The sequence below is a fragment of the Pristiophorus japonicus genome, chromosome 1, assembly GCF_044704955.1.
Source record: "Pristiophorus japonicus isolate sPriJap1 chromosome 1, sPriJap1.hap1, whole genome shotgun sequence".
In the NCBI taxonomy this organism is placed as follows: Eukaryota; Metazoa; Chordata; class Chondrichthyes; family Pristiophoridae; genus Pristiophorus; species Pristiophorus japonicus.
The window spans coordinates 500,635,107-500,652,125 of NC_091977.1; the positions used below are offsets into that span (position 1 = coordinate 500,635,107).

The 17,019-nt window shown below is 44.2% G+C and overlaps 1 protein-coding gene across 7 annotated transcripts in view; it reads right to left on the minus strand.

The window, feature by feature from the left end:
• Positions 1-17,019, minus strand: part of fam135b (family with sequence similarity 135 member B) — a 528,209-nt gene that overhangs the window by 103,305 nt on the left and 407,885 nt on the right. For all 7 annotated transcript variants that reach the window (XM_070895461.1, XM_070895487.1, XM_070895479.1 and 4 more), the window contains 3 exons: positions 13,975-14,128; positions 11,747-11,796; positions 5,557-5,712 (listed from right to left, as the gene is read on the minus strand). In XM_070895461.1, coding sequence (XP_070751562.1) covers positions 5,557-5,712; positions 11,747-11,796; positions 13,975-14,128 — 360 coding nt within the window. The remainder of the gene's footprint in view (positions 1-5,556; positions 5,713-11,746; positions 11,797-13,974; positions 14,129-17,019) is intronic.

Below are 17,019 nucleotides of genomic sequence, written 5' to 3' on the forward strand. Positions count from 1 at the left end.
TCATGTAAAGTCCACAGATGCCACACCCACTCATATCCGAACAATCATATATGATAGATGATTTCTAAAATTGTCATAAAAACAATGTTGGCCTAATGAAAAGCATTGCAATGCACAATGTGTTGATGGTCATGAAATGTGATGTCTGTGATGATTTTGATAGCAGTGGTGCTTTTGTCGTGCATATGCTGTGTGAAGCGCTGGACTCACCTTGTCACCCTAGCACCCCCTTCTCCTCCAATAACCTAATTTGTATTTTGCAGCTCAGCCAACAGCGCGGCCCAGGCAAGACCACAGAGGCCAGAAGGTGGCGGCACGGGGCAGGAGTTCGTCGGATGATCCTACTACATCTGGTGCTGAGGAGCTCCGATTCTTGCCCGTCAATCCGCTGGTCTGTTCTCCACGGATGAGAGCGTGGACTTTGAAGAACCTGAATCACCACGCTCCAGAAGCCATTCCACCCTAAGGGCATTTAGTGGTCCTCAGGTATTTCCCGCCTCCACTCTGGAGGTACCGGCCCCAAGCACCTAGCCACAGGGCACCCCATTTGCCCCCAGACGGCGCTGACCCCGCGGAGGCCTTGTGGACGCAGCAGGTCTGTTCCACGAGCGCTACAAGAGAGCAGAGAGATGGTGCAGTTGTCCAGGAGGACTGTAGATATTGGTGACCAGCTCATCGAAGCATTGGGGGGGCAATATCCCGACAGCTGGCCACCATGACTGAGTACATTCCGCGGATGGCGGAGGCTCTGGATGCGATAGCCAGGAACACTGCTGCCACAGGCCTCCCACTCCACCCCGAGGTTTAGCACCACCACTGCAAACGACAGATGAGAGCAAGGACCAAGATCCTGCTTCTGCATCAGAGAATGTTGCCCCCTCGGCAACCCCCTCTCCCGTCCCCGTGCAACGACCGCATCTGCCTTCATCTACCCCCCAATGAGGCACGTTTGAGGAGTGAGGAGGGGAAGGGATAGAGGTGGGGAGAATAAGGGGAGGGGGGAAGGAAAGTGAGGTGCATGTGCACAGGTGATGGCTGTGTTATATCTCCATCTGGGTGGATACAATTTGTTATAATGTATGGAGCTGGGTACCACCGTCCTGCTTTGCCTTTGTATTCTGTGTTGCTGGACATGTTGAACATGTGATTTATGTCAATGGTGGGAAAAGTGGGGTGTGGGCAGGGGTTGGGTGTTATTGCCTGTGATACTTATGATTTCAGACCAATGTTGGTATTAAATTTTTTTTATTGAACATAACCTTGTTGCGCATTGTCTCAGAGAGCTGGACCATTACACACTGGTGATTCCTTACCATGAAAGGGTTAAATACAACCGAACATAATCAACGTAAACACCATTGATGTCTGAGCTGCACACACACACAGCAGTGTGTCAGCATTGTCACTCACATCAGCGCTCTTTCAGGAAAATCTTTCAGATATCAGCTCCTCACTTAAGAGTGGGATTTAACAAATGCCAGCCACACCGCTGGCATTTGTTCAGGTTAGTTCCACTTTTTGTGGGCGTTATTTAGGGCGAGCGATATTGTGGGCGATATGTGTGCGAGGTGGTGAAATTGATGGTGGGTGATCTCATGACCGCTAATTTGGGTAAATATGCTCTTCATGACAAAAAACAGTGGGCGGGCGTTAATATTGAATCTCGGCATTAATTCCATGCAGAAAGTAACGCTGGGCAATATTATGGGTGTTGATTTCGCCCATTCTGCTGATTCCGCCCCAAAAAAGTGGGTAGGTGGTAATATTTTTTCCTGGCATTAAGCACATGGGGAAAGTAACACTCGGCGATAAATTTCCTAAAAATGCCCGTCAGTTTCCATTTTGTGCCAAAATGGGCGATCTATGGGCATTATATGTCATTTCAGCAGTAAAATGGGCATTAAGTGGACATTAAGAATGCCAAAAAAGTGAAGGTTCTAGCCCTAGGATAATTAACCCGAGCAGCTTTCTGATCTCCACAGTTGAGCTAAATACTGAGCAGATGCTTTGGGAGAGCCTATATTTTCTATTCTAGTAAGGTTTTAAATTCAGAATTGACAGAGTGTCTCTTTTTCTTGCTGTTGGTAGACAGCAAGATTTCATTGAAGTAGATATCTGTGCAGCCATCAGTTAGCAGATCTTTTAATGTAATCTCCTTTACAGTAGTAGTGAAGACTGCTTATAGAATAATAGAATGATAGAAATTTATGGCACAGAAGGAGGCTATTTAGCCCATAGTGTCTGTGCCGGCCAAAAAAAGAGCTATCCAGCCTAATGTCACTTTTCAGCTCTTGGTCCGTAGCCTTGCAGGTTACGGTACTTCAAGTGCATATGTAAGTATTTTTTAAATGCGATGAGGGTTTCTGCCTCTACCACCTTTTCAGGCAGTGAGTTCCAGACCTCCACCACCCTCTGGGTAAAAAAGATTCTCCTTAACTCCCCTCTAATCCTTCTACCAATTACTTTAAATCTATGCCCCCTGGTTTTAACCTCACTTCTAAGGGAAATAGATGCTTTCCATCCACTATATCCAGGCCCCTCTTAATTTTATACACCTCAATAAAGGTCTCCCCTCAGCCGCTTCTGTTTCAAAGAAAACAATCCCAGCCTATCCAATCTTTTCTCTGAGCTAAAATTCTCCAGTCCTGGCAACATCCTCGTAAATCTTCTCTGTATCCTCTCTAGTGAGATTACATCTTTACAGTCCTTCAAGGTGGTGATAGATGAATTTCTGGAAAACAAAGTGATCACAGGAAATGGAATGCAAGAGTAAATCATTCTGGAAAATCATTAACGGCCTCATCGGTTCTTCTGATCATCCATGAGGGGTCAGAGAGAAATGTTTGATGGTTGAGTCATGAATTGGCTCCAGGTCTCTCATTTATTTTTTTAACCTATTCCAAGAGATGGTGGAGCAGGAATTAAATTAGCCGAAGGATAGGAGCGCGGCCATATTGGCCTGAAAGCCTTTTATTATCAAGGATACATAAACACATGCAGAAATATCTCCGTTTCAATATGAGCTCATAAGAACATAAGAACATAAGAACTAGGAACAGGAGTAGGCCATCTAGCCCCTCGAGCCTGCTCCGCCATTCAACAAGATCATGGCTGATCTGGCCGTGGACTCAGCTCCACTTACCCGCCCGCTCCCCATAACCCTTAATTCCTTTATTGATTAAAAATCTATCTATCTGTGATTTGAATACATTCAATGAGCTAGCCTCAACTGCTTCCTTGGGCAGAGAATTCCACAGATTCACAACCCTCTGGGAGAAGAAATTCCTTCTCAACTCGGTTTTAAATTGGCTCCCCTGTATTTTGAGGCTGTGCCCCCTAGTTCTAGTCTCCTCTACCAGTGGAAACAACCTCTCTGCCTCTATCTTGTCTATCACTTTCATTATTTTAAATGTTTCTATAAGATCACCCCACATCCTTCTGAACTCCAACGAGTAAAGACCCAGTCTACTCAATCTATCATCATAAGGTAACCCACTTATCTCCGGAATCAGCCTGGTGAATCGTCTCTGTACCCCCTCCAAAGCTAGTATATCCTTCCTTAAGTAAAGTGACCAAAACTGCACGCAGTACTCCAGGTGCGGTCTCACCAATACCCTGTACAGTTGCAGCAGGACCTCCCTGCTTTTGTACTCCATCCCTCTCGCAATGAAGGCCAACATTCCATTCGCCTTCCTGATTACCTGCTGCACCTGCAAACTAACTTTTTGGGATTCATGCACAAGGACCCCCAGGTCCCTCTGCACCGCAGCATGTTGTAATTTCTCCCCATTCAAATAATATTCCCTTTTACTGTTTTTTTTTCCAAGGTGGATGACCTCACATTTTCCGACATTGTATTCCATCTGCCAAACCTTAGCCCATTCGCTTAACCTATCGAAATCTCTCTGCAGCCTCTCTGTGTCCTCTACACAACCCACTTTCCCACTAATCTTTGTGTCACCTGCAAATTTTGTTACACTACACTCTGTCCCCTCTTCCAGGTCATCTATGTATATTGTAAACAGTTGTGGTCCCAGCACAGATCCCTGTGGCACACCACTAACCACCGATTTCCAACCCGAAAAGGACCCATTTATCCTGACTCTCTGCTTTCTGTTAACCAGCCAATTCTCGATCCATGCTAATACATTTCCTCTGACTCTGCGTACCTTTATCTTCTGCAGTAGCCTTTTGTGTGGCACCTTATCGAATGCCTTCTGGAAATCCAAATACACCACATCCATCGGTACACCTCTATCCACCATGCTCGTTATATCCTCAAAGAATTCCAGTAAATTAGTTAAACATGATTTCCCCTTCATGAATCCATGTTGCGTCTGCTTGATTGCACTATTCCTATCTAGATGTCCCGCTATTTCTTCCTTAATGATAGCTTCAAGCATTTTCCCCACGATAAATGTTAAACTAACCGGCCTATAGTTACCTGCCTTTTGTCTGCCCACTTTTTTTAAACAGAGGCGTTACATTAGCTGCTTTCCAATCCGATGGTACCTCCCCAGAGTCCAGAGAATTTTGGTAGATTATAACGAATGCATCTGCTATAACTTCCACCATCTCTTTTAATACTCTGGGATGCATTCCATTCGGACCAGGGTTCTTGTCTACCTTGAGTCCCATTAGCCTGTCCACACTACCTCCCTAGTGATAGTGATTGTCTCAAGGTCCTCCCTTCCCACATTCCCGTGATCTGCAATTTTTGGCATGGTTTTTGTGTCTTCCACTGTGAAGACCGATGCAAAATAATTGTTTAAGGTCTCAGCCATTTCCACATTTCCCATTATTAAATCCCCATTCTCATCTTCTAAGGGACCAACATTTACTTTAGTCACTCTTTTCCGTTTTATATATCGGTAAAAGCTTTAACTATCTGTTTTTATGTTTTGCGCAAGTTTACTTTCATAATCTATCTTTCCTTTATTTATTGCTTTCTTAGTCATTCTTTGCTGTCGTTTAAAATGTTCCCAATCTTCTCGTTTCCCACTAACCTTGGCCACCTTATACGCATTGGTCTTTAATTTGATACTCTCCTTTATTTCCTTGGTTATCCACGGCTGGTTATCCCTTCTCTTACCAACCTTCTTTTTCACTGGAATATATTTTTGTTGAGCACTATGAAAGAGCTCCTTAAAAGTCCTCCACTGTTCCTCAATTATGCCACTGTTTAGTCTGTGTTCCCAGTCTACTTTAGCCAACTCTGCCCTCATCCTACTGTAGCCCCCTCTGTTTAAGCATAGTACGCTCGTTTGAGACACTACTTCCTCACCCTTAATCTGTATTACAAATTCAACCATACTGTGATCACTCATTCCGAGAGGATCTTTTTCCAGGAGATCGTTTATTATTCCTGTCTCATTACACAGGACCAGATCTAAAATAGCTTGCTCCCGCAACAAGCCTTCTCCTCTTCAGGGTTATTTCAATAAAATATTGTATTTTAAATTTTTCATTACTATTAATCCCCATATTGGAATTCTGCAACCCGAGTCATGGTATGGTAACATTGTAATGATACAAAACAAAATGTGGCGCCGTTACCCTCAGACTGTGATGGTCTTGGCTTAGGAAGGCGGTAACGTTTGCCTGGAGTGTCATGCTGTCCAGGAACTGGCTCCACAGTGCTGCGAGACAGGAGCAGAGCTGGGCCAGGTCCCTGCTGATCAGTTCCGCCACTTTGTCCGGGCTGTTGAACATCTGCAAGAAGATCGTAAATACTTTACAACATAAAACATGTTCTTACAGACAACTTACCTGCAACCTACAGCCATACCACATATACTGACAGTATTACTAACGTGAGGTGATGCATTTTATGGAGAAAAAGTAAGGAGAGGACGTGTATGTTAAATGGTCAAACTTTAAAAGGAATAGAGGTGCAGAGAGCTAAGGGGTTCAGAAACACAAACCTTTGAAAGTAAGACAAGAGGTTGATAAAGCATACTGAGTTTTTTTTTTAAAGAGGGAACGATTTTATTGAGAATCTGTTGTCGTAAAATATGTAATCTTTTAATGTTTTGTTTAAAACCTTACTTTGGACATTAGAAATTTCTGTTAGAGAAAAGAAAAAGTTGTGGGTGTACATTTTTCAAAAAGCATTTTGAGTGATTCAATTGCTTCACTTTTTTGATTTTCTTCTTATTGGTAGGTTGTCCCGACTGGTCATTCAGGATCAGTTGTTTTTCTAAATGTTTAGCAGTTACTTATTGACTGTTTTAGTTGCTTTCAATTCATACATTCCCTATGAGGGGGCTCAACAAGGTGGATGCAGAGAGGATACTTCCACTCATTGGGGAAACTAAAACTAGGGGACATGGTCTCAGAATAAGGGGCTGCCCATTTAAAACTGAGATGAGGAGGAATTTCTTCTCTAAGAGGATTGTAAATCTATGGAATTCTCTGCCCAGAGAGCTGTGGAGGCTGGGTCATTGAATATATCTAAGGCAGAGATAGACAAATTTTTGAGCGATAAGGGAATAAAGGGTTATGGGGAGCAGGCAAGGAAGTGGAGCTGAGTCCATGATCTGATCAGCCATCATCATCATCATAGGCAGTCCCTCGAACTGAGGATGACTTGCTTCCACGTCAAAAAGTTCACAGGTGTTTCAATAATGGTCCTAAAATTCCAGGTCCGAACTAAATCTTGAAGGGTGGAAGATGCCTGTGCTTGGATTTTTTTAACGTGTGGTGACCGTTGCACACCAGCCACCACACGGGCTTGACAGAGCTAGGTCGTGGTCCAGTAGCAAGGATTAACCAGGACAACTGGAGACCTGCTCTGCTACAAGGACCTCGTACACACACATATCGCAGTGTGGGCTGGCCCGTGCTGCCCCTGGGCCCTCGCCTCTTCTGGGCCCCGAACTCGCGCCTCTCCTGGGCCCCGATCACGTCCCTCTACAGTCTCTCACCGCTCCTTCGCCCCGACCTCACCGCTCTTGCTGTATCTGCCCACGCTCCAATCACCGACCTGGATCTTGGTGACGTCCCTTTTCACTGCCGTTGCTCTCCTGCTCCAGCACGTGCTGCGCCCTGGAGTGGTACGCTGCCACACTGCTCCTTCCGCTCCCCGGCCTGGTGCTCGCAGGCTGGGGGCCGCACGGACTGCTGGTCTAGGCTGCCACGCTGCTCCTTCCGCTCCCCAGCCTGATCAGCCATGATCTCATTGAATGCCGGAGCAGGCTCGAGGGGCCAAATGGCCTACTCCTGCTCCTATTTTCTATGCTCTTACATCTTCAGTTTTTGATATGCCGATTTTACTTTGAATTAACAATGTGTGATGACAAAAATGTGATAGCAAAAGTGTTATACCTGTAACATGAAGTGTAATAGCGTAAACTGGATGCAAGAACTCACTGGTACCTGCAGTACCTTTTACTCCGGTAGGTGTCACACTCTGAAATACAATGGCCCTTAAATCCCGGTAGAGCTTTTCCCGCGGGCAAACGACAGAAAGAGAGAAAAAAGATGCGCATTTAGCTGTTGCTGCTGCACCCATTGGAACTTCCGAGCCCGAGGCCTCTTGTGACTGCACGTCGCAACACGTGCACATGGGGACGTGCGCAGGCCGGGAGCTGGAGACAGCAGCCAATCAGGTGAAGATTAGATTCCCATTCATAGCAATAGGAGTTCCGTAAGTCTGAAACTCCTATTACTATGAATGAGAAACCCCCCACCCCCAAACACCCAAAACACAATAAAAAATAGAAAATAAACTACATATTTAACATTCATTTAAATTAAAGTTGTTATAAAAAAATATATTTTCCCGACTTTTTAAAAAGTTTTTTTTAGTTAAGCCTTAAAATTAACTTACCGTAGTGGGGAGGGTTTTTAACAATAAAATGTGTTTTTATAACTTTATTTTAAAATGTGTTTGTGTATTTTTAAACACTTGCACCTGTAAAAGTAGGGCAAGATTTTAAAGGACATTTGCAGGGCAAAATATTCGTAAATATCGGAAATCTTGCCCTGGCAAGTGTCCTCGCTCCCGAGATACGGAGGATCTGTCAACCAGAAACTTGACAGATTGGAAAAGCCGGTTTTCAGCGTCTGCGCATTGCGCGCTGAAAACCGGCTTTTCCGATGCCTTCCCGGGTCTGTAGAAACTTCGTACGGACCCGGGACATTGGAATTTCAGGGCCAATAGCTGCACTTTTATAGTGAGAATGTATTGCTCTGTGACTTCCCAAAATAGTCAATAGCTTCTGATAAACCATTCAAAATTGCACTGTATTCCAGTGCAATTTTTTTTGTCTGTTTCTATATTGTAACATTCTTTGATTCTAGTATTGGGACAATGGCAAGGAGTTACTACTTTCAGCCCAACCCGCCTCAATCTTGGGGATCCAGGAATAGTTGGATCCTGGGCACAGTGAAGCAAGAAGCTGGTCTCCTTTGTATTACAGCATGTCATCCGTGTCAGTAGGAACAGTCACATGCAGCCAACAGCAAACCATCACATTGTGAAACAGTGGTTTATAAATGTTTGTGTGTGTGAACTCCATCACTCTCCTGGGACTTCTTGTGTTAACTTCTGAAAGCCAATGTCAGCTACGCAAAAGGAAACTGCTTTGAAAATAATACTTATGATCAGCATATACCAACAGAAAATCTGCTAGCAGAACAAACAAAGATAAAAAAATAAAGAGAGAATTCCCGTGGCACCGGGCTCATTGGTGTACATTGTGCCCAGCTAAAGGAACAGAAATTGGATGATCTCGCAAATCCATTGCAAACCCCTAAGATCCACAGACTGCTGTTTGAAAAATCTATGAGGTAAAAGTATCTTTGGAGAAAGACACAAAACAGATCAAAACAGGGGGCTGGACTTTCCCCTTATGATGGCTGGGCTATCGCTCATCTATCGCCCAAAAAAGGAACATAAAGTACAAGGTGACAAGGATGCTGCAGTTAACAATTAGGCAACAGTTTATTTATACTATTCCATGACATTTGCCTCCACTTCATTGACTGGAAGGTTATGCATGTGTTGATTGCTCTTTGTACTGATCAGAATTAGTTTTTAACCTATGCCCAAGTATCGGATTCAGGGTTAGCACAGTTAGTAGAGGGGGGAAATGAGGTAGGGGAGGTGGAAAGGGAGGGGGTGGAGGCAGATGGGAAGGGGAAGAAGTGGGTGGGTACCTGGGGGGAGAGCAAGGTATAGGTGGCGAATAGGGGTGGGGGGCCTGGGGAAAAGTGGATGGGATTAGGGAAGAATGGGGGACTGGGGAGCAGGAATAGAAGGGCAGAGCACAGCAGATGGGGTGGAGGAAATGGGAGGATAGGGATGTGGACAGGCAGATGCAAAGGAAATGGGTACATGCAGAGGAAAGTGGAGAGGGGGGGATAGCAGTCAGCTGCCCTGCCCATCTCAGGCTTAGATTTCTTTAACAGCTGAGTGACATGAGATCTCCTTCCCTTCTCCATGCCCGGAGATATTCTTCCTCCAGGCCTCTGTGCTCAGTAAAGAATAAAAAAAGAAAGACTTGCATTTATATAGCGCCTTTCATGACCTCAGAACGTCCCAAAGCACTTTACAGCCAATGAAATACTTCTGAAGTATAGTCACTATTTTAATGTATAAAACACATCAGCTAATTTGCACACAGCAAGCTCCCACAAACCGCAATGTGATAATCACCAGATAATCTGTTTTATTGTGACGTTGATTGAGGGATAAATATTGGCCTGGAAACCGGGGATAACTTCCCTACTCTTCTTCAAAATAGTGCCATGGGATCTTTTACTTCCAACTGAGAGAGTAGACGGGGCCTCAATTTTACTTCTCATCTAAAAGACGGCAGCACTTCCTCAGTACTGTACTGGAGTGTCAGCCTAGGTTTTTGTGCTCGTTCCTGGAGTGGGACTTGAACCCACAACCCTCAGAGGTGAGTGGGCTACCACTGAGCCACAGCTGACAATGGCATGGAGCTGTGAGGAGGAACTATTTTTCTCTTCTACCTCCCAGTGCGGCACAGAGGGTTGAGGAATATTTTTTTCTTACCCTGGCCTCTTTCTTCTGCTCAGTTGGGGGAAGAGAAGGAAATTAGGGTGTATGTGCGATTTTTGGTCCTTATCATTGGGGCCATGGGAATTGCTGTGAGCATGGTCTCTTTCTGCCCTGGAGGTCAAAATCTATTAATAGTGTTGCGATGAATGCACGGTGAAAACCATCAACTTTGTGCGGTGGGGATAACTTTTCTCTGCAATGGTCACTTCTCAATCACCTGCTTTCAATATTAGAAAGACTGTTTTCAGTACTACCTTATAACTGAGCCCTCTGAGTCTAGTGGCAATTTCTTATCTTCCTGCAGGTCTTGAATATCTCCATTGTACTAAAGTGACCAGAATTAGGTATAGTACTCGCGTTGTGCTCTGATAAGAGCACTGTACAATTTTAAGCAGATATCTTCTGATTTGCAGCTGTGGCTCAGTGGGTAGCACCCTCGCCTCTAAGTCAGAAGGTTGTGGGTTCATAGTCCCACTCCAGAGGCTGGAGCACAAAAATCTAGGCTGACACTCCAGTGCAGTACTGAATTAAGTGCTGCACTGTCGGAGGTGCCGACTTTTGGATGAGAGGTTAAACTGAGGCCCTGTCTGCTCTCTCAGGTGGATGTTAAAAATTCCATGGCATTATTTTGAAGAAGAGCAGAGGAGTTATCCCCAGTATCCTGGCCAATATTTATCCCTCAATCAACGTCACTAAAACAGATTATCTGGTTATCACATTGCTGTTTGTGGGAGCTTGCTGCTGCGTTTCCTACGTTACAACAGTGACTACATATCAAAAAGTACTTCATTGGCTGTAAAGCGCTTTGGGACGTCCAGTGGTCATGAAAATATAGAAATGCAAGTATTTATTTCTTTTGTACTGGATTCTTTTTCAACTTCAGCATTCTAATAGCTTTGCAAATTGCTGGACATGTCGAGCGTCAGGTCAACAAAGTGCCTGCATCTCTTTCAACTTAACCCTTCGCTGATTTAACACAGATCACGAAGTATTTATAATTGGCCATTTATTCTTTCAACATTACACTTACTCATGTTAAACTTTATTTCCAACTCATTTTGCAGTTCCCAAACTGCCTCCTTAGATACAACTACTTCTCCTCATTTAGCATGACAGGCAAATTTGACCAATTTTCATTGAGTTTCTAAATCCAAATTGTTAATGTAAATTAGAAACAGTACTTGCACCGACACCAATCCCTGAGGCACTCCACTCATACTTCCTTCCTCTCATTTCCCTTACAATTACAGCATCTCCCCCATCACTGTGGGGAACAGCGTCTTGTACTAAAATATCACGTCGGGAGTTTGGGAAGCTTCACTTTAATTGAAGAAAATCTATAGTGACTGGAAATTATACGAAACAGCTTTTAAACTGTTACCCCAAGTGGTATTTCTGTTACCATTTTGTACCTTGAAACAGAAAGTACTTGTCACTTTCTACCTTTCAGCGAACCATTTGATTCATTCCTGGCTTACGCCTTCAATCCCGACCCGTTAGATTTAAGTCATGGTGGGGGTTGAAATTTAACTTCGGCAGAAACGCTAAATGGGCGGTAGAAGCTTGGCCGTGCGTCAAGGGAAAGGGAAGGGTTTGTAATGGGTGGCTGATCCGCTTCTGTCCATGTTATGCCATCGGCAAAGTTCAACCTCACCCCCTCAAGGTTTCTCCCAAGAACAAAACAATTTGTGTGAAATAAGTAATCAAACTCCTCACCTGTAGGTTAATGCGGAGCTGGGTCAGCGTTTCTTCGATGAGGCAGTCCTCTGGCAGAGATAAAAATATAGTCTTTAAGAATTCTACCCCTCAAGAACAAAATGTCTATAATAATAGATTTGATCGAGGTATTCAAAATCATGAAGGGTCTGGACAGAGTAGATAGAAGGAAACTGTTCCCATTGGCAGAAGGGTTGAGAACCAGAGGACACAGATTTAAGGTGATTGGCAGAAGAACCAAAGACAACATGAGAAAAAACTTTTTTTACGCAGCGAGTGGTTAGGATCTGGAATGCACTGCCTGGAAGAGTGGTGGAGGCAGACTCATTCACGACTTTCAAAAGGGAGTTGGATAAGTATCTGAAAGAAAATAATTTGCAGGGCTACGCGGATAGTGTGGGAGGGTGGGACTTGCTGAGGTGCTCTTGCAGAGAGTCGGCATGGGATCGATGGACTGAATGGCCTTCTCCTGTGCTGTAACCATTCTATAATGCAGCCTGTGATAGTGTGTAAACAGAAAAAGCTGGAAATAGAATCAGAATCATAAACAGCAGAGAAGGAAGCCATTCGGTCCATCATGTCTGTTCCCTGCATTCTCCCCATAGCCCTGTAACTTCCTCAGCTTCAAACAAGGAAAGTCAGGTTAACGTTTTCAGTGTGGGCCCTTTGTCAGAAGCTTTCTGATAGGGGGACATACACGACATGTTAACCTGTCTTTTTTTTTTATACTGACAGACTTGCTGTGTACTTCCTGCACTTTCCACTTTTATTTTAGCTTCCCAATATTTGCAGATTTTTTGGGGGTGATTGCGTCATCTTTAAGAACACTTCCCATGAAGATGACATCATAGGATACATTTTGCAGAGATAGGGGTTCTGAAAAAAAATTATTCACAGTGATGCCACTCAAAATAGTTCACATTTAAAATCAACATACATCTATTCTAATGGCTAAACCTGCCAGTATGAATAGATAAAGTTATGAAGAGCCCGTGGGATGTAATTTATATCCAGTTCCAACTGTAACCCAATTGCAATTATGTCACTTGCAAGTTATCAGGTTAGCACAGTCATTATTAAGTTATACCCCATAGCTCCTTGTCCTGCATATCTGAACAAAGAATGCATTGCTTATGGTACTCTAACATGAAGATCATATGATAACACTTCAATTATAATACCTCTCCCATGGCCTCTGAAAACACCCACGCCACCTCTGTGTTCTGCTGGATTTTCTCTGGTGCCAGTTCTCAGAGGTGGAGGGCAGGTAGATAACCCATACTCAGGCCTACAACAGACAATTTATACCAACTACGATGGGAACCCTCTCATCTTTAAGATATGCGAAGTGGGGGGAGAAATTCAATATTACCCCATTTGGGGCGCTAACTTTGGAAAGCTGGGAAAATTAGCAGCTGGCGCTAATGATTCCCAGCTTTTTCTAAATTCAAGCGCTCCACTTCCTTCCTGGAGTGCTAAAGGACGGAGGCAGGGCAGTAGTGGTGCAGCGCTGCACAATGTCCCTTGCAGCGCTGCCGCGATCCGAGGCTCCTCCATCCCTTAAAAGGAAGGGCCATCGCTGCAGGCTCTGCATTGGGACCAGTGAGCTGGTCCCCGACGGCAGCTACGATCCGGCCCGAACAGCCCCATGCACTGCAGCAGAGTGCCGGACTGATCGATCACAGCCCAGGTGCAATAAAAAAAAAAAATCACTTTATGCATTGTTAAAATTTTTCTCCTACCCGTGCCAACATTCCCTTTTACTTGCGCCTCCGAAACTTTCGGCCTCCCGAGCAGCACCTCCTGCAGCTGTCGGTGTTGTCGCCCGGCGATGCTGCAGGGGGCGGAACCAAAGTTCGGGTCCGGGGCGATGCGCACGGCAATGATGTCACGATCTCCGGGCGAAAGAGATCATGGCACAAAATGTTACCGCCGCCGCAAACCTCTCGCCCAAGTTAGCGGGGGTCGCTCATCTCACTGCGCCCTATTGCTAAGTCGTTAGCGCCCCGTTATCGCCCCACGGAGGAGATAACGCGAGGCGCTAAGGAGGCCAATTTCTAGGCCACGGTCTATTTACCATAATCTGTTTAATATGTTGATGTGCTTTACTGAGGGTTAGTGCAATGCCAACACCTCATTTTATGTTTATGAGAGAGACAGAGCTCGTTAAAAGGAGCAAGGGTATTGGGATAACATTGCACAAATCTGAGAGTGACTACATCTCTTACCCAGCTGAATCTGATGCACTTCTGGGATCTGTTTCATGAGTGCACTGAAGTAGCAGAGAAGTCCTTTGTAGGCAGAGAGTAAAATTCGGCACAGGCTTTCATGCCATCGGTATGCGTGCTGCAGGCAACCCTCAGAGGTGACATTAGTGCTCCCCTAACAGAAAGAAGAGAGAGAATGATTTGGGAACACTGGGATGCATGGTCAAACTTCCTATAATTATGCATTTAAAAAAAAAATTACTAGAACTGCACCAGCTTTCCTGTATTTTTCTCTGGCTCAAAGTGCACAAAGTATGGGAACAATTAAGCAATTCTGACATTTTCCAGACACTGAGGAAACAGAATCACAACGCCTCACCTTTCGGCTGCAACAATTCTCTCTGTTACAACTTTGCTCCTCTTTTTTTTTAGTATGGTCAGTACTCCTCTGAACTTTCCTTTCCTCTTTTGTTCCTCCTATATTCTGAATACGAGGTCCTACGCATATTACCTTCTCTCTGCATCCTCATTGTTTGAAATCAAAACTTAGCATGCTATCGCCTACTGTAACTCATTCTTTTCCAGGACCTGTGGAACTGCTCACCTCCCTCAGCCTTTCCCCATCTCGTAACGGCTACAGGGTTTAAAGACCAATCTTGGCATTGTCTAATCATTACTTTCTCCTATTCCTTTTAGCCTTGGTGGTGTCCTGAATTATAGGCCTGGTAACCGTTCATTTAGGTTTCTCAATTAAAAAAAACAGGTGTGTGTCTAGACAAATGTGAATTACGTGGGTTGCGTTTTACTAGTTTTGAGATCAGGACTGGAACTATAACAGGAGTCTGGAACTCCACAGCAAGTTGTATGTATACACGTATTTAATGTATTCTTCTTGATCCCATTATTGAGACAATTCATTTTAAAGTTGCCAAGTGATGCAGCTGTGGAAAATGACGACTTGAAAAGCTCACAAACAGGCAGGCAAACTTGCTCAAAGACAAATCCAAGCACATTGTAAATCACTTTTATCAATCTGACGGAAAAGATTTCAACACCAACAACGTAGTGAAACGTCCCATTGCGCTTCACAGGAGTATTATGAGATAAAAAATTTGACACCGAACCGCACAAGTAGAAATTAGCGCAGGTCAAAGCGGTATGTTTTAAGGAGTGTCTTGAAGGAGGAAAGAGAGGTAGAGGGTTGGAGGGATTTAGGCAGGGAGTTCCAGAGCTTGGGGCCTGGACAACAGAAGGCACGGCCACCAATTATAATCATGGATGCTCAAGAGGGCAGAATTAGAGGAGTGCAGACATCTTGGGGGTTTTTGGGGCTAGAGAAGATTACAGAGATAGGGAGGGGTCATGGAGTGATTTGAAAACAAGGATGAATTTTAGAAATCAAGGCGTTGCTTAACCGGAAACCAATGTAGGTCAGCGAGTACAGAGGACTTGGTGCGAGTTAGGACACAGGCAGCCGAGGTTTGGATCGCCTCTAGTTTATGCAGGGTAGAATGTGGGAGGCTAGCTTGGAGTGCATTGGAATAGACAAGGCTAGAGGTAACAAAGACATGGATGAGGGCTTCAGCAGTGGATGAGCTGAGGCAAAAGCAATGTTACAGAGGTGGAAATAAGCGGTTTTAGTTATGCTGTGGATATGTGGTCAAAAGCTTATATCAGGGTCAAATATGACACCAAGGTTGCGAACAGTCTGGTTCAGCCTCAGACAGGGATTGGACAGAGGGATGGAGTCAGTGGCTAGGAAACGGAGGTTGTGGTGGGGGCCCGAAAACAATGGCTTCGTTCTGCTCAATATTCAATTGGAGAAAATTCCCAATATTCAGTTTTAGAAAAAAACCACAGGTTGATGAAAAAACATAATGCAGCAATAATTTGCGAAGTGCTGAGCTCATGAGACAATCTAAAACCAAAATCTCTGTCGTGGAGCAGGAACGACAGATGTTAAAACTCGTCCAGTTATCAATCCCAGTTTTGTCACACAGGGAGGCACCAAATGGAGGCTGACCACAATCCATTGTCTCCTGCGAGTGCGTGGACATCGAGTGAGGACAGGATCAGGCTTGCTTTAATGCTCTCCTCGCTGAATAACCTGCTGCCACTCACTGTCCAGCCTCACACTTAAAGGATGAAAATTTGGGCAAGGTGCCAATGGGCTGCTAGCATGGGGAAGCTACCTCAACATAATCAATGACTTCAAGAGAGGGGGCCATGTAAAGGGCAGAAAACTGTCGAGAGAAATGTATATATTTTTAAATTGACATATTAAAATTAACATAAATAGGGAGAATACTTTTCCATTAAGGTCAATGTGATCCCAGGACAGGAATAATACCGAGTGCATTGATGCTGAGCAAGTGGTACTCTCTCTGATTTGTGATGGTAGGCCCTCTCGCTAATGCAATCTTTCATGTCTTTGACAGTCACCCAGAGAGCCATAACTATATACTCTTGGGCTGCTCCACTCGACAGCAATTCATACATACATATGTATATATATATATATAAAAATCAAGCTAGCTCTAATTACCAGAGCTAACAGACGTGGCATAATGTTGTAAAACATCTCAGTGGGAACCCAATTAAACTGGTGTGTAATGCACACCTCTTCAAAGCCCAGTTAATTGAGGTGGGGAACACTAACTGTGTAATTGCTGATTAATGATATGGTAAAATGAGTTTTTACCTGTAATAACAGCCAAGAAGCCAGTTCTTGTGTTCAAAGTGCATTAATCAGCAAAAAATATTTATGAATATATTAATTCAATTAGGCACCATAACTAAGTGGAGGGACTACTGAAACTAGGAACACTGATGCTAGAGAAAAAAGATTGGGGATTTCTTATTGAGATATGCAAGATTCTAGTGTATGGATAAATTGAATCCCAAGATTATGTTTGATATACCTGTACTCACAAACAACTGAGTGAATTCAGGATCTCTCCCAACACTTGTATCTTGTTTTCGCAGTAAAAAGACAGCTTCCATCACCAACCCATGTGAACTATGAACTGAGATGATATGCATGATGTGACTGAGGTAGCGTGTGGC